The sequence below is a fragment of the Eurosta solidaginis genome, chromosome 5 (assembly GCF_040869045.1).
Source record: "Eurosta solidaginis isolate ZX-2024a chromosome 5, ASM4086904v1, whole genome shotgun sequence".
NCBI classification, from domain to species: domain Eukaryota; kingdom Metazoa; phylum Arthropoda; class Insecta; order Diptera; family Tephritidae; genus Eurosta; species Eurosta solidaginis.
In genome coordinates, this window is record NC_090323.1 from 78,392,965 (window position 1) to 78,414,171 (window position 21,207).

Genomic DNA, 21,207 nt, shown 5'->3' on the forward strand with positions numbered 1-21,207 from the left:
AAAGAGATAGAATGAGACGAAGATGGAGATGAAGCGAAAAAGACGGAGGGAGGAGTGAACAAAAAGATTAGGAAAAAGTGTAGAGGGGTAGGGCAGAGTTAGACGGAAAAAGCTTATTAAAAAGTATGCAGATAGGCCAAATTTGGGGCAGAACAACGTCTGCCGGGTCTGCTAGTTAATTTATAATATGCTTTCTAATAGAAAATTCTCGGAATATACAAACGGTATAAAAAGTACACGAAGATTTAATGTAATAAATGGCCTACAGCAAGGTGCTGTAAATGCCCCTCTTCTTTTTAACATCTACATACTATACTTGCTGGATAATGTTGTAGTTTATCACTCAGAGAGTTCAGTTGCTAATATAAATACAAATCTGCAAATTAAATATAATACTGTTGAAGAATATATAATAGATTGGCAACTCAAAGTAAACGCCAACAAATGTAAAACTGTTCTGTTCCGCCCCCTATCAAGAAATGCAACTCAAATATTAAAAAAAAAACTGGAAAAGATTCAAAATTAAGTCTAAAGAATCTAACTGTATAATTAAACAATCCGATAGAGTAAAAACTCTCAGCATAGATATATCTAGATAAATTTTTGTATCATAACGACCACATTAATCACCAAATAAAGAAAACCACTGGGGCGTTCCATGCTTATAAAAAAATTTTCTCCACTAAATTTTTGGACAACAGGCTAAAAAAGATCATGTATCAATCACTTTTAAGACCTATACTTACGTACGGATGTGATTTGTTATAACATGTCACCATCATACATGGAAAGACTGAGAAAATTTGAACGGAAAATTCTGAGATCGTGTACCTCTTTGTACAGATCAGCAAACAGTAATTTGACAAGAAGACACATAATACGCTGCCGTGACAAGGCCAATAACACCTTGATAAGTTCACCCTTTTACGAAAGCGAATAATACTTTTCGTCAGCTGTAAAAAATTGGTTTACACCCCCAGAATCATTCCTTTACCTTGACAGGAATGGATTTATGCGAAATAAAGACCACATATCGATCATTTACCACATTTTTAGAAGAGCCAACGTAAACACTTAACACAGAAAACAAACGTTTTGATATATGTGACCCGGTCTATGAAAAGGTGGCTTATGACTAAAAAAAAAAATTGCGAGAAACAGCTGTTAAAGATAAACAATGCATTTCTTCAGTTTCTTAGTAGTAGTAATTTTTTTCAGTCATAAGCCACATTTTTATAGACCGAGTCACATATACGTTTCTGTCAGAGACAAATTAGAAGCATCTGCCATCATAAAGCAATGCTGGTGGCTAAACAATATAACAACTAAACACTAACTCATGCCGGACATCCGACATAGCAAATTGTAGCTGCGCATGTGGAGCAGCCTAAGAGTATCTTATGACTAATAAGCGGGAGAAAATGTATTACCATTGTGAGGTCTGCTGTATAGCGCAGTTTGTGTGCAACAAAATTAGGAGCAACCGATTACGCAATCTTGAAATTTGTTCCGTACCAATTCCGAATCAGGTCGTTCAATTGCAAAATATGCGTCTCTGTATATTTAACAGCGATCATTAAATTTATTCATTGAATTTGGGACAGAAAAACAAAGTTGTTTTTGAATTTGTATGAATCATTATTTGTTTGATTTTCAGTTTTTAAAATTTCATTTTGACAGGATCATTGTGAATTCATACAAGTGAAAAATCTTTCTATTCCGAATGGCCAGAGAATAGAAGATATGTTTGTTTTTTGATCGCGTTAATTAAATTGAACTGCCATGAATTGCCAATTTATGTTTAAAATCAGCTTTTGTTTTAAATGTGTCTACAGAAAATCAGAGTACATATTATTATTAATTAATTATAGTTAATAGATAAAATATGAGCAGCCAATTAAGCATACATTGTAAAATATGTAAACAATGTAATATACCAGTCGCCTACAAAAATATTTGAAAAATACTATTGAGCAAATGATTTAAGGAGTCGAACAGCGATTGAACAGGTGATCGTGGCTGTTTACTGTTGTGTACGTTTATTTTACACATACGCCGCTTGTATGAATTTACAAAGGACAGGATTTTACTATTCACGATAGCACCAAGGGAAATCAAACAAGGTGGAATTGACAACTGAAATATTTTGTTTTTGTAGGAACTCTTATTCAACAAATTTCAAAAAAGCGCATTAACCCTTTGTGGGCTAACGATATATTTATGGTCGTACGAGAATAATTTCTTATGACTGTAAAAAAAGATTAATGGCGTTTTCCTTTCTGACAAAAGTGTTACGCTTTTTGTACGCTGCGCAAGGGTTGTCAATATAATTTGTTCTATTCTAAAAAAATGGCAACGCGTTTACGGGGTATTTCATTGTTTTGTGAAAATTGTTACCTTTTCGCAACGCAAAGCGTTACACTTTTACCCTGCATAAAATGACGGTGTGGCAGTGTAACCCTGCCAAACCAGCTGATCGTGACAATTAATTTTCGTAACTTCACAAATTTAAGCGAAGAAAATTGAAATGAAGGCTATAATTGCTAATGAATTTTTATTATTATTGACAACGCGCTCGTGAGAATCAGCTGATACACGGAGTAGCCATTTATGTTCTTTTCATGCACTATAAAAGTTGACACGAGTAGGAGTAAATCTATAAAGACTTTACCATTTATTTAGGCAACAATTTTTTCAGAAAAGAAAACGCTATACGATTTTTTGGAGGGAGAGTTGTTTGGTCTTTTAAATCCGGCAAACGGCGAGTATTGAAGATTTTTCGGCACCCGCCTGTGGTTTTCTTAATACAACTCGATTAAAAAGTAAATCGATTGAAATTTGGTTCAAAGATTAACGGATAGGATGGAAATTACCATCCCTACTATGATTTGATGAACAAAACTCTCTTATGCGGGCCACAAATACATATAAAACTCGATAAAATTTTCAGTTTTCCCCTGTGTTTTAGGTTCGTCCTTTACCAGGCACATCAAGCACGCAGAATCGCACGCTGTCCGCACAGTGCAAGTGTGGTTAGTTTGCACGCTCCTTGTTTAGACTATCAAGATAGGACGTATGTTATTTGTATATAGTAACCGGTCGTGGGGATATCGCACAAAATAAATTCAAAAAATGTAACCATTATCCGTTACGTTTTAAAATAATAAATAATTCTTACGTCTTGTAGTATTTTGTTTATAATAATCCGATCATTACTTGAAAATTATTCATCAAAAAGGTTGTGAACAAAAGTGTGATATCACTTTTGGGTATAAAAACAAAAAATCTCATTTATTTGTATGAGTTTTTAAACAGAAGCAGACAACCAAAGTAATAATTACAGTGTTACAAAAAAGACAAAACTGAAAATAGCTGAGAAGCCATACCATTTTTCTAGTAGATCTCGAAAATCTAAAACGACTGCACAAAAAAATTATTTTGAAAGTTTTTTTTCAAACTTATTGAAATTTCTGTAATTTTTTTGGAAATTGATAATCAAATAACACCATGGGACACCAAAAAAAAATACCTGGAAAGTCATTCAATTTTTCTAGAAGATCTAAGAATGACTTCATATATTTATTCTTGTGATGATCATTACATTGTCGAAATTTCATTCAACGAACGCGCGACGTTGCCATAGTTGCCCAAACAATGCCGAAAAACGTGATAATCTGTCATAAAAAGTAAACTGGTGCATCAACTGCAAATCGAATACACCCATCCTCCTTGAGGTATGTTTAACAGATCTGGGGGATGAGATTGCCTAATAGATGGCACTGGGGTCTACATATATCTGAAAATCGTGTTTTCCGGCGGCTTTGTCTACCAATAAATCCATGATGTCGTATAGGATTTACCAGCAATTTATTTTTACGTTAATTGATCACATTTTTATGAAATTTAAACAAAAAAGGGTGCAATATATACACAAAATATTAGTATTGGGATTTCAATCCATTAAATTATTTTTGCATTGTCTCGTCACAAAAGACCCATTTCTTATAAAAAAAATATGGCAACATGTATATGTGTCTATAAGACGCCACGGTGTTAGTTGTGTGGTGGGAAGAGGTTTCGACACCAAGTACTGTCATTGACGGTTGCTAATATATTACTTACATCGACCAACTTACCAATAGGTTATGCGGGGATATGGATAAGAGTGATGTGAGCAATCTACGTGGTTCAAGAATGAATGAGGCGAATGGGCCTGCATTAATCCGTATGTAAAACAGGATCGGTCGACCGCATTCTGGCAGACTTAAAATTAAATGTGCTATGCTCAATTAATAGAGCCGAAGAAGCAGTATCAACAGCGAAAATAATGTGAGCCTAGAAATCCAACGGTAATTCAATGAGATTGAAGCAAGATTCTGCCAATTGTTAACAGTTACCGTGAGGCAGGTGTTACTGCAGTAGCTAAGTGCCAATAAACGATGTTGTTTCTAAATAAACACCTTTTAACTATATCTATACAAATATGCAAAAACAACAAAACGCAGTATTCATATCATCGCAATTTTCAGTTAAACGAATTTCATATTTGTTCAGGAATCTTTTCGCTTATTAACAAAAATATTGAATTTTATAAGAGTTATTAATAAAAATTACATTTCCAAATATAGATACGTCGCTCTTTAACATCAAAAATCACAACAAATCTTGCAAAGAACCTGGGTACGTACATACGGCTCTACAAGGAAAGTAGTAAGCAGTACATGCTTAGATAAGCTATTTTTTATTAGGAAACACGTTGGATCTTCCCACGATTTCCTACAATGTAGACTCTGCTGTAATTTTGTAGATACCCACATTATTCATTAGGATTTGTGGAAAATTTGTGTAGATTGCTGTGTGAATTTAAAACCACTATAACTGTATGTCTATTTGCAATTTTAAAAATATTTTTTACTAATAAATTCGCATTTTTAAAACGAGTTTGCCTATGTGAATAACTCATTTTCGAAAAAAAAAATTTAGATACCCACATTCTGTATTGAAACCAAGATCTTCGGTGTGGTAGCCGGAGCACGCAACCACCTTACCACGGCGACCGCCAGGATAATATCGACAAAATCGTTATATAACTTTTCCACTTTTTCTAGGACAACCACGCCTACTTTCTTTATAAAAATACAAATATGCATGTTGGAGGCACATACATATATCGTGATATATCTGTAACTTATGAAGATACAATGCTAAAAATTTAGAGTTTCCATTGTAATGGTCGTGACAATTTCGTATACAACTTTTATAATTTTAAAGGAAAAATACTGCAAAAAGTAAGAAATATAGTCAGGCAAATAACAAATAAAAAAAAATAATTGGTAGAGTTCGGGAAAAGTCAAATATGACCGTTACAGTCGAGCCATTATAAAGTTGATAAATTGTGGGGCACCCATTTCCGTACCATACAGTGTACAATTTTCTAGCTAAATTCAATAAAATCTAAATTTAAAATGTTTCCTACTGACACTGCGTTCAAAGAAAAAACTCTTCAACCCATTTGATTTATAAGCAGTTTGGGCGATGTTTCCACAACCGGTTGCTTATACAAATAAAATGCATTTTATCCAGATATTCTGCTCAGCTCCTTTCGCGTGGTATCAATATTGGCGTAAAATATCTTCAGGTCATCCAGGTCCGTGGATGCAGCGGACTTGAATTAATTATATCCGCAACATTTCTCGCTTAATAACAAAACAAATTAAACGGACTAACATTTCTTAATGAAATTTTGGTATTGTTATGTTTAGATGCTGTTTGACTATTTAAAGAATTAAATTTTCGAAAATTCTAGGTCTCATGTTATTAAAATTTTCCCTATTACGGTCCCGACACCATTTATTCTAAAGTTTAGATGCTTACTGTGAGTCGTACATATGTACTTCCAAAGATCTTGAGATTTGTTTCGCTGTTTAATTTGGTGTTTGTAAAAGAAGGACAACTTCGTAAAAAACCTTTGCAACTACGATTACGTGCTAACGATTTTTTAAATTATCTTCTTATTAGATAACTTTGAACTGAGCCTACGACTTAGTCACAGTATCCAAAATGGATTAGCTGATTCGTTTTGTTATGTTGTCTTTCCGACAGGGTGGTTAATTGATGTATATTGGAACGATTTTCCGTCAACCTTTGAAAGGCGTTCCAATATACATACATCAAATGGAGTAGCCTTACTTGAGCCCATGTAAACATTTTTGGATGGTGCAACGGGTCTACCACGTTATCCCCAAAATCAAAATCCCCAAAATCAATATCCCCAAACTCATAATCCCCAACACAAAATCCCTATTTTATATGTGAAATAAATTCAAATTAGGTTTAAAATCGCCGCGACCAAAAAAGGCTAATAATCCATACAAACTTTCTGCATAGGCGGCCTTCGGCCGCGCTTATAAAAAATAACCCTGGGCTACGCCATGCCAAGTCCGGGTGTGTGGTATAACCGTGGCTACTGCCACGGTGATGTCCTTCTGCGTAGTACACGCTTCTGTTAGCTTGTTCGAATTAGAGCGACTAGCAGTCCTATATATGGATAAGTAAAAATATGTATTGCCAAAAAGTGAATATATAGTTATACATACATAAATATGAATGAAAGAGGAAAGAGATATGCTATTTTTTACACGGTCATGATGTTTATCATAGCACTGGGATTTTGTGTTTGGGGATTTTGATTTTGGGGATTTTGTGATTGGGGATTTTTTTCGGGGATTTTGTGGCACTCCCTGGTGCAACATGCAATTTATTTATTAGCTCAAATGGGTCTGATTTTGTGGAAACTCGCATATGTGCCTCCAAAACCGATTTTTGTATTGTATGATCATATTTAATATTATGCCAGCATCTTCAAGTTAGGCATGTAGATTGGTCACATGGAGATAACTAAAAAACCTTTTAGCTTCTTTTGGTCCAAACAGTCTTCATTAGGCCATAAACCGCTTAAAGTTTTGCGAAAATCAAGAACCAACATTGAAGCACTGATCATATTCTCTAGAATGATACCCATATTGTACTTATACCTGTTGTTGTTGTAGCGAGGACACTCCTCGAAGGCCCTGGGCGTGTTGTCGATGTCGATGGTCCTTTGCCGGACTCAGATCCGGAACGTTCCGATAACAAGCACCATTCAGGTATTAGCCCTTCCATCTCGGGAACAATTTGGTATGACCACATGAAACCTTCTAGGCCATCCCGCCCTCCCAGCCCCTAGATCCAAAGGAACTTTGGGTCGCCAGAGCCTCGACTGTTAAAGGAAAAGGATACGCCACGGGTGGAAGAGGTTGAAAATTGGGTTGGAGAAGCTATATATTGCGCTGGCAATCCCTTGAAATTGTTGCGCTACACAGCCTCTTGAATCAATTTGGTATTTTCGTCGCTTCTTACGACAGATATACCTGCCGCGGTTATATTTTATGCCCCCCAACCCGCTGAGGTGTGTACTAATACCTCGTAGCTTTTTGTGGTTCAAGCTTTGGTCGATATCCGTAAAACCGGTAAAGGTTTCCCAAAAATCACGAACCCATACCGAAGCCCGGATGATCTTCTCTACTCTGATATATATATTTCACTAATACCTTTTAGCTTTTTGTTCCAAACTTTGATCGATACCCTCTTAACCGCTTGGGGTATCCCATAAACACTAATTCATAACAAGAACATGCTATTTACGTTGATATAACTCCAAAAGTTTTGCTACAGATTAGGGCCAAACTGAAAGGGAATAGTTGGATACAGTTGCAAATTGTGTAACAATTCCTAAAACGCCTTTCAATGCAGCCGCTGACTTGTATATTCAGTTAAGCAATGTAAAATTTTAAAGACCTAAACAAAACGAATTTCATCCATAATTACTACATTGGGACTTTCATAACATAAACTGTTTGATAATTTTTATATTCCTTAAAAAAGTCCTACTAAAATAATTATTTATGATTCATACAATTTGACATCACTCTCAATTATTATTAATGTGGGAATATAGAACAATATACTTCAATTGTATTACACTGTACAGACTTTGATGTAATCGAGTGAGCGGATACTGAAATTTTCATGAACAGAAAAGATATCAATAGAGGAACAAGCAATCATTGAGGGGAGTTTCAATTTTTAAAATTTTCAAATTCATTTCAAACTCTGTCACATTTTTTCAATTTTTTAATAAAAAACCAATAATTGTAATAAAATTGTGGGAATATAGAACAATCTACTTCAATTGTATTACACTGTACAGACTTTGATGTAATCGAGTGAGCGGATACTGAAATTTTCATGAACAGAAAAGATATAAATAGAGGAACAAGCAATCATTGAGGGGAGTTTCAATTTTTAAAATTTTCAAATTCATTTCAAACTCTGTCACATTTTTTCAATTTTTTAATAAAAAACCAATAATTGTAATAAACATTTATTCAAGTGACCATATTAATATTATTTTTTTTTGTTCATACTCCAAAGTAATAATTTCGTTTCACCTTTTAGAAATATTTGCTATAATTATTATTTCTCTGAAGATAAGTCTTAACTTTGCCCCTTTGACCAAAATTTGTGTGATATTTTTGCCCTTGACATTACCGTTGAAATCGTTTTTTTGATTAAAAAGGACCACCCTAATATGTATTTATTAATTGTCCATATATCATAGACTTCAGATAAAGTCCATGTGAATACACTCGTTTTGTATGTACTTCTCTTCATACCTACACACAGAGGGTATTCAAAGTAACTTCCTGGAAATGCACCTAAATCGAATAAATGATCTGTATTAAAGAAGAAATCACCACACTAGTTTAATGATATTTTTATTTACACCGTGCACTCACTTGAGTATAGAAATTTATAAGTATTATATATTTAATAAAAACACCTCCTTGTTCTTCTTTTGTATATTTGTGCGTATTAGCAGTTATGATTACAAAAGAATAAAATAATACTAAATTTAACTTTCAGTCGAAATCAAAACAGGAATTCAATGAGACAGCTCTTAGGATACCGAAAAGAGAAACAACATAAAATAATTTAAACTTTAGTCAGAAGATGAACACGATTCATTTGTTGAGAATATTTGGGATTAACACATATGCATAGTTGTGTTAGTGAATGTGCCTACAATGGAAAACCTATTACAGTTGCCACACAAATGTTGTTTTGGACCAAAATTCGTTAAGAAAATTAACCCATAACATAAAAGATGAGCACACTTTTATTTAAACACTTTACACCTGATTAGACGTCGCACTACAGTTTTAATTAATATGTTATCTAATTCCGAGCTCAAACAACAACGTTCAAAAAGTTCCTAAACCTTTGAATATATTTCTAGACCAGAGTTCTTTGAGCTGCGTTGTGCTGTTTGCTGAGTTGAGCTCTACTTATGTGATAGTTTGAGGTAGTTAACACATGTTTTTCATCTTTGCGCCTCCTGGGGGCTACAAATCGGGGATCAAATGATGCATAAATCACAATATATATATATAAGTACATGGGCACTAGCAGCTTTTAGTATTAGCTTGACTACCACGGAAACAATTGCAGAAAAAAATACCACATCACCGGCTTATAATAATTAAATATTCAATTATTACTTTTGTTTAAGAGAAACTAAAAAGAAAAAAAAAATAAGAAGCTATAATAACAACTTAAGACCGATATATAAAACTACAAGTACAAAAACAACCACATCACAACGCTACATCAATCCGAAAACCAAAACAAGAGAAAAGACAAAGCTTTGCATAACAATACCAACCCAAGCAAACAGCGTTACATTTTTTATACTCAGTTGAGCAGAGCTCAAGTTTGATTGGATAACGGTTGGTTGTACATATATAAAGGAATCGAGATAGATATAGACTTCCATATATCAAAATAATCAGGATCGAAAAAAAATTTGATTGAGCCATGTCCGTCCGTCCGTCCGTCCGTTAACACGATAACTTGAGTAAATTTTGAGGTATCTTGAAGAAATTTGGTATGTAGGTTCCTGAGCACTCATCTCAGATCGCTATTTAAAATGAACGATATCGGACTATAACCACGCCCACTTTTTCGATATCGAAAATTTCGAAAAACCGAAAAAGTGCGATAATTCATTACAAAATACCGATAAAGCGACGAAACTTGGTAGATGAGTTGAACTTATGACGCAAAATAGAAAATTAGTAAAATTTTGGACAATGGGCGTGGCACCGCTCACTTTTAAAAGAAGGTAATTTAAAACTTTTGCAAGCTGTAATTTGGCAGTCGTTGAAGATATCATGATGAAATTTGGCAGGAACGTTACTCTTATTACTATATGTACGCTTAATAAAAATTAGCAAAATCGGAGAAGGACCACGCCCACTTTTAAAAAAATTTTTTTTTTAAAGTAAAATTTTAACAAAAAATTTAATATCTTTACAGTATATAAGTAAATTATGTCAAGATTCAACTGCAGTAATGATATGGTGCAACAAAATACAAAAATAAAAGAAAATTTAAAAATGGGCGTGGCTCCGCCCTTTTTCATTTAATTTGTCTAGGATACTTTTAACGCCATAAGTCGAACAAAAATTAACCAATCCTTTTGAAATTTGGTAGGGGCATAGATTTTATGGCGTTAACTGTTTTCTGTGAAAATGGGCGAAATCGGTTGATGCCACGCCCAGTTTTTATACACAGTCGTCCGTCTGTCCTTCCGCATGGCCGTTAACACGATAACTTGAGCAAAAATTGATATATCTTTACTAAACTCAGTTCACGTACTTATCTGAACCCACTTTATCTTGGTATGAAAAATGAACGAAATCCGACTATAACCACGCCCACTTTTTCGATATCGAAAATTGCGAAAAATGAAAAAAATGCCATAATTCTATACCAAATACGAAAAAAGGGATGAAACATGGTAAGGTAAGGATTGTTTTCTTGAAGCGAAATATAACTTTAGAAAAAACTTTATAAAATGGTTGTGACACCTACCATATTAAGTAGAAGAAAATGAAAAAGTTCTGCAGGGCGAAATAAAAAACCCTTAAAATCTTGGCAGGTATTACATATATAAATAAATTAGCGGTATCCAGCAGATGATGTTCTGGGTCACCCTGGTCCACATTTTGGTCGATATCTGGAAAACGCCTTCACTTATACAACTACCACCACTCCCTTTTAAAACTCTCATTAATACCTTTAATTTGATACCCATATCGTACAAACTCATTCTAGAGTCACCCCTGGTCCACCTTTATGGCGATATTTCGAAAAGGCGAACACCTATAGAACGAAGGCCCACTCCCTTTTAAAAATACTCATTAACAACTTTCATTTGATACCCATATCGTACAAACAAAGTCTAGAGTCACCCCTGGTCCAGAAAGGCCCACTCCCTCTTAAAATACTTATTACCTCCTTTCGTTTGATACCCATATTGCACAAACGAATTCTAGAGTCACCCCTGGCCCACCTTTATGGTGATATCTCGAAACGGCGTCCACCTATGGAACTAAGGATTATTCCCTTTTAAAATACTCATTAACACCTTTCATTTGATACCCATATCGTACAAACGCATTCTAGAGTCACACCTGGTCCATCTTTATGGCAATATCTCGAAAAGGCGTCCACCTATAGAACTAAGGCCCACTCCCTCTTAAAATACTCATTAACTCCTTTCGTTTGATACCCATATTCCACAAACGAATTCTAGAGCCACCCCTGGTCCACCTTTATGGCGATATCTCGAAAAGGGGTCCACCTATAGAACTAACCCCACGCCCTTTTAAAATAATCATTAACACCTTTCATTTGATATCCATATCATACAAACAAATTCTAAAGTCACCCCTGGTCCACCTTTATGGCGATATCTCGAAAAGGCGAACACCTATAAAACGAAGGCCCACTCCCTTTTAAAAATACTCATTAACACCTTTCATTTGATACCCATATCGTACAAACAAAGTCTAGAGTCACCCCTGGTCCACCTTTATTGCGATACCTCGAAAATGCGTCCACCTATAGAACTAAGGCCCACTCCCTCTTAAAATACTCATTAACTCCTTTCGTTTGATACCCATATTGCACAAACGAATTCTAGAGTCACCCCTGGCCCACCTTTATGGCGATATCTCGAAACGCCGTCCACCTATAGAACTAAGGCCCACTCCCTTTTAAAATACTCATTAACACCTTTCGTTTGATGCCCATATTGTGCAAACAAATTCTAGGGTCACCCCTGGTCCACCTTTATGGCGATATCTCGAAACGGCGCCCACCTATGGAACTAAGGATTACTCCCTTTTAAAATGCTCATTAACACCTTTCATTTGATACCCATATCGTACAAACGCATTCTAGAGTCACCCCTGGTCCATCTTTACGGCGATATCTTGAAAAGACGTCCATCTATAGAACTTAGGTCCACGCCCTTTTAAAATACTCATAAATACCTTTCATTTGATACCCATATCGTACAAACGCATTCTAGAGTCAACCCTGATCCACCTTTATGGCTATATCCCTAAATGGCGTCCACCTATAGAACTATGGCCCACTCCCTCATAAAATACTCTTTAATGCCTTTAATTTGATACACATGTCATACAAACACATTCCAGGGTTTCCCTCGGTTCATTTTCCTACATGGTTATTTTCCCTTATGTTGTCACCATAGCTCTCAACTGAGTATGTAATGTTCGGTTACACCCGAACTTAACCTTCCTTACTTGTTTTTACTGCTCTCGCTCCAGCTCGCTCGGGGTTTCTGCTATTTGCTTCGCTCTAAAGCACGACGTAGCTTGTAGCAGAGTATATGAAATGCAATAATTTTTCATGCTCTGCTCTACGCTCTTTTCTTGTTCAGAGCCGGAGCAGTAGCAGAGCATATTTTTTGTTGCTACTGCTGCTCTGAAGTAGCAAATGCAAACCCTGCCTGGGTTCATACTATAAGTGGAATGTAGTCCTCATATTCTCGAATTATTGGAAATATGTACACACTAAAGGAACACGATTTCAATAAATCCAGTAATAACTAGCATCATAACAATCGACTCTATGGCAAAACAGGGGGGGGGGGGGGGGGGTAAGCTAAGTGGCGTAGCGCTTAATCCCCTTGTGATATGGAGTAAAAACACTGTGAGGTACTTAAGTGCATTAAAAGCCTCCACATACAGTAATAAGCTGGTAGGTCAAGCGCAATAGACGTAAATAAAGGTCGCAGTGCATCGAAGCCTTATAATCATTATAATAACAATAATAATAATAATAAAAAAATGCATCCAGGATCCGCCGAACTTTCATTAGATCCCTTTCGGATACAGAGATTGTATCCCTCTAATCGATGCGTCGCTGTATTTAAAGATTTTGTGACTTATATAAATTTTCAATAAAATATCAAATGTGAATTAGAAAGCTTGGAGACCACCCAAGATTACAAAATAAAATTTTGCTTGGGTTATTGTTGCTGTTGTGTTAACAGTGCTTCGCCTCATTCAATGGGTGCGCCCACTCACAAATCGTCTATTGAAGACGAATTTGTAGCTTATACGGTCGATAAATCTCAGAACATAGCTAGCTTGCACCGCTATACTACAATGAAAGAACGTACATCACGTACAATGCACCTCTGCCTACTTCAGCCGCCGCGGAGAGACCTATTTTCCTTATACGCCACATCGAGGATGTCTATCACATTACAGCTTCGAGATCTGTTGCTTCTAATAATAAATGATTTCCTAAAGGTTTGTTTTTATTTATAATTTGCTAGTAATTCAGGGGAGTTTGTAATAAAAAGTTCATTTTGATGATTATATGCAATTTGTATAGATTTTGTTGCAAGTAGTTTCGGGCTTTCACTGAAAAAAAAAAAAAATGAAGCTAGAAAGTGATTTCTCAAAAGACTCCAAACTTAAATTTTTAGTCTTTAGTCAAAAGGCGAGTAATTGAAGTTATTGACTTCGAGTTCAACTACATTTCATTCGCATAGCGTGCATTATTTTACAACCCTGCTCCCAGGGAACCCGATCACCAAACGTAAACGAAAAGGACCATTTTTTTTCGAAATATGTCAAATTGGCAACCGTGATATCAATGTTAATATAAATATGTATGTATGTGCATGAGTATGTTTTATTTGAAATCAACAACAAAACATAAGTTTGAATGATACGCATCTTGTACAATATTGCACAAGAGCAGCAAAAGCAACCCAACCCGTTTCCCTACTTAAATGCTCTGTCGTAACGTTTTTGTTTTTGTATTTTTCTACATTTTTTTATCATTCGCTTTTTAGTTTAAATTCCGGAAGGGATGATTTGGATGGTTCACCCCTTCGTGTACTTTCACACATCTGAACATACATAGTATATATCAGTAAAGAAACTGCACACAAACATAGAATGCAACACAATATCTTACAAACGCACCAAATTGATTGTGTAGCTAATTTTTTTACTATGCGAATATTTCTTAGCTTTGTTCTGAGTTTAAAATTTAAAAAATTATACGTCTAGCGATGCAGTAGTCGTAAATGTTAACTCACACGTCACAGATCGAAAAAACAATGCGAAAGGACTTTTTTTAAATTTTGCAAAATGCTACACACTCGCTGGCTTAGCAAAAATTCAGCGATTTAGATTGTCATATAAGAATCCTTTGGTTGACGGCAAAATGACATTTGAAATGTCAAATGCGCTCGTGATCTCAAGAACTGAAATTCTATGGTAAACGTCTTCAATGTGCAACAATACCAGCCAAACAACCGACCGAATGGCCCACGACATCGAAACGAATATAAAATTTTCGCGTGTGCGCAAATTGCGTTTTAAGGTATAAAACAGCAAGAAGAAGTAAAATTCAAACTGTAATGTAATAAAATTTACCACCTTAAAAAATGTTGGCATTAAAACCGCCAAAAATAGGTATATGTAAAAAGACCATTAGTTTAACAGTTAAAGTATGTGTATATTTATTAGCTGGTACTAAAAGTGCGTGAATTTAAGAAAAGTTACATGGCTGATTTTATAACCGAGCAAATTTTAAAATTTGGTTTCAAACCCGACTCACCCCATACCCCAAATCGTTTATGGGTTAACTGGTAAGTTCCAATGGAGCAAATACATACCTAACCACATGTAAATACACATAAACATATCCACATTTAAACTTTAATATTAATTAACTATTTGAAGCATACTTTTTGGCTTTGAAGCGTGTTTATGGAAGTTACTAGTCACAAATATACTAAATACAAATTTACTGACGAGTTACGTATTAATGAATTTAAAGTTTTCTCTTGTCAACATCGCTTGTGTCGACGTGGTGTTTGTGTAGGTGTTTGATAATGTACAAGGCAGTGTGTGTGTGGTTAGTGGGAAGCAGCAACAATAATGGTGGCCGACATCCGCCATATTGCCGAGCATTTTTACATTGCTTTGCTGCACACATCAGTGATGTTCGTGAAATAGAAATATTGAAGTTCTATACAGATAAATTTAGTAAAAATGATAAAATAATTTAAAAATGGCTGAGTGCAACTTCAAAGTTGGCCAAAGAGTGCAAATCGTGGGTAGAAATCTTTGTGGACAGGTGGCGTACGTAGGTTTAACGAGCTTTTCAGCAGGCAAATGGATAGGCGTGGTGCTGGATGAAAAGGATAAAGGCAAAAATAATGGTATCGTCAAGGGCATCGCCTACTTCAAATGTGCTCCAAATTGTGGACTTTTTGTGCGTCCAGCACAATTGACTCTTATTTCTAATAGTGAAACTGGAACTGTAGCAGAATCAGTGACAACTGAAACTGAACCTAAACACGAAATTAGTCTTATAGGTCAAAATGTATGCAAGCCAACAACAGCAGTTGCAAAATCACTAGAAAGCAATGATGCACAAATACAAAAACCTGACCCCGCTTCTACAACGACGCGTATCAAAGAATTTCCGTCTACGAGTAAAAACCACACGACAGCAGCATCAAGTTCAAATGGAAATCATTTAAAAGCAACCAAAATCAATCAGCCACTGCAAGCAAATCAACGAGTAATCTCTTCAAATACCCAATTAGAGTTATCATTTACGGGAGCCACAGTATCCGTTGCCGCACCTAAGCGTAGTAAAACTACCGTAAGTCCGTCAGAATCTTTTTGTTGTACAAGACAACGTTCAGCATTTGTTGAAACTGGGTTTCTAGAAATTCTTCATACAAAATTTACGCCCGGTCATCCTTTACGTTCACCGACTGTATTCAATATTCATAGTGGTACACAGAGTGATATTCCAATCAACTCAACAGAACAGCTGCACCAGGAACAACAACACAAATACAAGGATGCACAGATAGAAAATGCTAAACTAAAAGAAGAACTAGAAGAATTGAAGAGTCAACGTATAGAAGACAAGAAACGGTTACACGAATTGGAAAGAGTGCGTTTGCAAAAAGAACAGTTAAGTGAGTTCAAAACACAAATTATGGAGCAACATGGCATACTACAACGTGAATTGCAACGTTGTAGTCAAGAACTAAGGGAAGCAAATGATTGTAAAATGAAATATAAACGTGAATTGGATGAAGTGGCCGAAAGCATTGAGTTGCTTACTCTGGATAAAGAAATGGCCGAGGAACGTGTTGAAACTTTGCAAATTGAACTAGAAACAGCGAATGAGCGTATTGAAGAACTTAGTTTAGATGTAGAAATATTTAGAGTTGAAATTGATAATTCATCATTGAACGAGAGCATAGACAACGAAATCAAAGATGAAATTATACAACCAACAGCAGCTGAAATAAGGCGACTTGAACAATATAATCAGAGATTGCGCGAGACTGTGGTTTGTTTGCGTGATGTTTTAACGCATGAAAAGCAAGATTTGCAAAAAGCCAATAAGGAACTTGAAACAAAAACTTCGGAAATTTCTGAGCTTAAGAAAACTAAAGAAATACTTTCTAAACGTATCGATTTAATGGAAATGCATATTATTGATTTAAAAGAGCAAGTCGATACAGCACTTGGTGCAGAGTCAATGGTCGCAAATCTAGCAGAGGCCAAAATTGAGCTAGAGGAGCGTGTAAAATTATTAGAAGAAGAGGTCATGGAACTAGAAGCACTGGAAGAGATTCACGAGCAGATAATTGAAGGTAACCAAGAATTAGAATTGGAGCTACGTGAAGAAATCGATGTACTCAATTCAACAATAACATTATTACAACAAGATAGGAATAATACGCTTGAAACTATATATGATCGTGATGTAACTATTATGAAATTTAGAGAGCTTGTTAAAACTTTAAACAATAATATACTCATAAAAGATCCACCCACTAATACATTGGCCACAGTTACAGGCACATCAACCTCCGAAGATCTTATTACGCTTTCAAATGAAGACGTAGCTCAGAGTATAGATTTTAATCAAATGTTTTCTGTAACAAAAGCTTGCGAAAGAGCTATTGATTCTCGTTTAAATGAAATTGAACTCAAACTCTGTAAGGCGCATATCGACCATCTTTTGGCGTTTGTCCCCGAGGATATTCTGTTACGTGGTAGTGAACATGACATTATATTAGTATTACTATTACTACAAAGATTATACGAAAAAATTGATATTATATGCCTTACAATCAATGAAAAATTTCCATCATCATGTGAATTTGCTAAAAATGCAATATTTGAAGGATTTTCAGTGCATCGCTTCGCCTTTCGTTGTAAATGTCTTTATGTAATGCGTAGCCTTAAATTAATTATAAAGCAGCTTATTTTTGGTTTGAATCATTGCGATTATGAGATTTGTACACATGCTGCCATATATCGAGCAGAGATGGAAACGCAAGAGAAATCTATTGATGAACTAATTCATCGATTAAAAGGGGATATGTTAGATGAGAATACATCTTTGGAAGCTGTGGAACGAACCCTATCATTTTTCAATACGCTCTATATAAATCTTATTTGTTCACAAAATATTGCTGAGTTAATTGAGGAACATCAACTGTACGTTATGTTAGTGGAAGTAATCGATGTATGTTTGGACTGCATTAATACAAATTCCGGGATACTACACACTATCATACAGTTGGGTGATGAAAATACCGAATCATTTTTGATTATGCAATTTTTAATGGAAAATGTTAATCAATTCAAACAAAGATTGAAAAAGTTACAACGTAAATTCCCTTCGGCCGCAATCGACATTCCAGCAATGCAACCGAAGCTCGATGAACGTATACAACATATTCTATCGACTAATGAGAAATTTGGTCGATTTATAAATATATTAATAGCAACGGCAAAAGATGCCACGAAAGATATATCTTCACTTTCCAACAAAGAGGATTTTTCCCGCGATGCAGCCATTGAACATAAGAAACTTTGGAGAATACTTATTGCAAATTGTACTAAATTTGCAACTGAAGAAAAACAAGCTCCAGTTACTTTATTCCAATACTGCACACAATTACTGGATGAACAAATAAATGAACTCTTTAATTTTATTTCAGAAAACGAATCAGTGCGAAGTGCAAATAGAAATACAATGTTTGTACGCTCCTCAGCAACAACTTTACTGCAACGATCCATACAATTAAAACAACATTATGATGAAATAAAAAGTTTGAAACATACATTAGTTGAACGTGATAAAGAAATTAAAACGCAAAAATTTTTAGCCAAAATTAAGCAGAATGAATTTTCTGAAATGCAAGTTCGCAAAGAGATTGCCGAACGTAATTTGTTAAAAGCTCAACGCAGTCAAGAGGAATGTTTAAATCAATTCATAGAAAAAATTGAACACTTGGATAAGTTAATGAGACAGCGTGAAAATGTTATTATGCAATCATTAAATGATCTACAGCAAAAGTTCTTAACGGTCGAACGGAGTTATACTAGTCTTGAGAAAAATATTCAATCACGCAAAGAGGTTATAAATTTAACAACCGATGAAAGCATTCGTGAGGTCGCTGCACTTAATAAATGTTTACGCAACGAGCGCGCAGAACGTATGAAACTGCATATTAACGAAATGAAGTTACACATGCGCAGCTTTGAGCCACTTTATGTGCCATGCAAAAAAATTACAACGAATGTCACAGAAGCAAAACTTACAAAAGAATTACGTATGCTCAAAAATCAGTGGATACTCTCACATATCAAATTGAAACCAAATATGGATAGTGAACGTTGCTATTTAAAACACAAGTCTGATGAACTTCTTCAACAAACAATGAGTACGTATTTCAAGACACATCCGCATCGCAGTACACTAAGTGATTTTGGACTATTTGGTTCCAAAGATTTCAACAAAATATTCATCTAACATATTTAATAAGTAGCTGTAATATTTAAATCACTAATAGCTAACTTTTGGAATATGATACATGTTTTATGCCGTAAGAGCAAAATTGTGCAATAGCCTTAGGTATAATACTCAACAAAAAAAAAAAAACAAAAAACAAGCAAATACTTCAATTCTTTGAAATTAAAAATATGATATTCAACAAAAAATAAACCAATACATACTTCAACTTTATGAAAGTAAAAATTCCAATAGGTTTTGGATTTGTTACAATGTTATTAGGCAAATATTGTTATGTATCATTTTGGATGCTAAATGTGTTGATTTTTAAATAAATAGTTTGACTTCTGTTCAATGATTCCAATTTCCATAAAATATTGGGATACAAAATAAAGCTTTTGGTGCCCCCATAAATTCAGAAGAACAAAATCCAGAAACACATTTTGTATACCCGACTAGCCCTTAAACTTGAGTTACATATTTCTCGCAAGGAAAATATTTTCAATGTCATATACATAGTTTATTTATTGATGGAAAGTTGTAGCGTACGTAACCTTACTTCAGCTTAGTATTTGAGGATGATAATTCGGATTTCGTAAATCTATATTAAATCTACAAGCATTGGGTTTTCTTCAACCTTCAGTCTCTCATTTAAAGAATGTGAAATTTCCCCTAACCTTTGCTAAATTTTGCATGCTTTCACATGCATTACAAAATTACTTCTACATATTTCTTGTCCCGTCAGAACCGCGTTATATATAGTCATGAATAAGTACTTAAATTCGTATGGTCCCCAAAATTTTAATGGAATGAACTATTCTGGTGCTATTTAAACATAATAATGTCCATGCAGTCCGCTGCTCATGTTCCCTTTTATGCAGATTTAAATGCGTGCGAATGTCGCGTCCGTAACCCAGGACTTGCCCATTTATATATGTGGTATTCCATCCCATTTTGACCAATTTTGAACCTGACCCCTTTAGAATTGTCTGAAAGTTTTTCTTCTTTTTCTAGCTTACGAAAGACGTTTTTCAGAAGTTTTTCAAATTTTTTCATCCAACTCAAAAAAAGTTATGAATTTTTAAAAAAAACACCGTTTTTGTTTTCAAAATGCTATAACTTTTTCAAAAATTGACCGTTATGAGATCTTTTTTTTTTCTTAATTTGTTTTTAAATGTACTTTTCGGAAAAAATTCAAAAAACATTTTTAAAGTTTTTTTTTTTTTGTAATTTTTCAGTTTTTCGAGATTTTTCGAATTTCGCCCTTTTTTTCTCATAAAAAACTTCAATCAATTCTGCAATCATGCCCATTTATCCCGGAGTGGGCCGAGAATTTTTTTTTATTTAATTGAAAAAAAAACTTTAAAATTTTTTTGTATTTTTTTCCGAATGCTATAATTTTTTTAAAAATTGACCGTTTGGTATATTTTTTTTTTTTATATGTTTTTAAATGTACTTTTCGGAAAAATACAAAAAAAAAAAATTCTCGGCCCACTCCGGGATTAGTGGGGATGATTGCAGAATTGATTGAAGTTTTTTATGAGAAAAAAAGGGCGAAATTCGAAAAATCTCGAAAAGCTGAAAAATTACAAAAAAAACTTTAAAAATGTTTTTGAATTTTTTCCGAAAAGTACATTTAAAAACAAATAAAAAAAAAAAGATCGCAAACGGTAAATTATTGAAAAAGTTATAGCATTTTGAAAACAAAAACGGTGTTTTTTTAAAAATTCACAACTTTTTTTGAGTTGGATGAAAAAATTTGAAAAACTTCTGAAAAACGTCTTTCGTAAGCTAGAAAAAGAAGAAAAACTTTCAGCTAATTCTAAAGGGGTCGGGTTCAAAATTGGTCGAAATGGGATGGAATACCCCATATATAAAAAGAAGTGTACATTTTTATTGTCACTCCATAACTCGAGAACGGATAGAAAGATT

General features: G+C 34.6%; 2 protein-coding genes across 7 annotated transcripts in view; one reads left to right on the forward strand and one right to left on the reverse strand.

The window, feature by feature from the left end:
• Positions 1-21,207, reverse strand: part of LOC137253764 (myb-like protein I) — a 150,815-nt gene that overhangs the window by 60,426 nt on the left and 69,182 nt on the right. The window contains exon 1 of one of the 6 annotated variants that reach the window (XM_067791197.1): positions 14,531-14,551. The exons of 3 other annotated variants lie outside the window; for them this stretch is intronic. The gene's annotated coding sequence lies outside the window, so the exon portion shown is untranslated. Of the gene's footprint in view, positions 1-8,837; positions 8,974-14,414; positions 14,502-14,530; positions 14,552-21,207 lie in introns of those variants that run through there. 2 more of the 6 variants (XM_067791196.1, XM_067791195.1) reach the window with 2 other exon arrangements.
• On the forward strand, positions 15,412-19,538 carry Dred (Dctn1-related). Its single transcript, XM_067757076.1, has one exon. It carries the CDS (start codon positions 15,511-15,513, stop codon positions 19,294-19,296), a length of 3,786 nt encoding a protein of 1,261 aa, XP_067613177.1. The 5' UTR covers positions 15,412-15,510; the 3' UTR covers positions 19,297-19,538.

Excerpts from the sequence above, each read along its gene's own strand:
- Dred (XM_067757076.1), top strand. The coding sequence starts at position 15,511 with ATGGCTGAGTGCAACTTCAAAGTTGGCCAAAGAGTGCAAATCGTGGGT.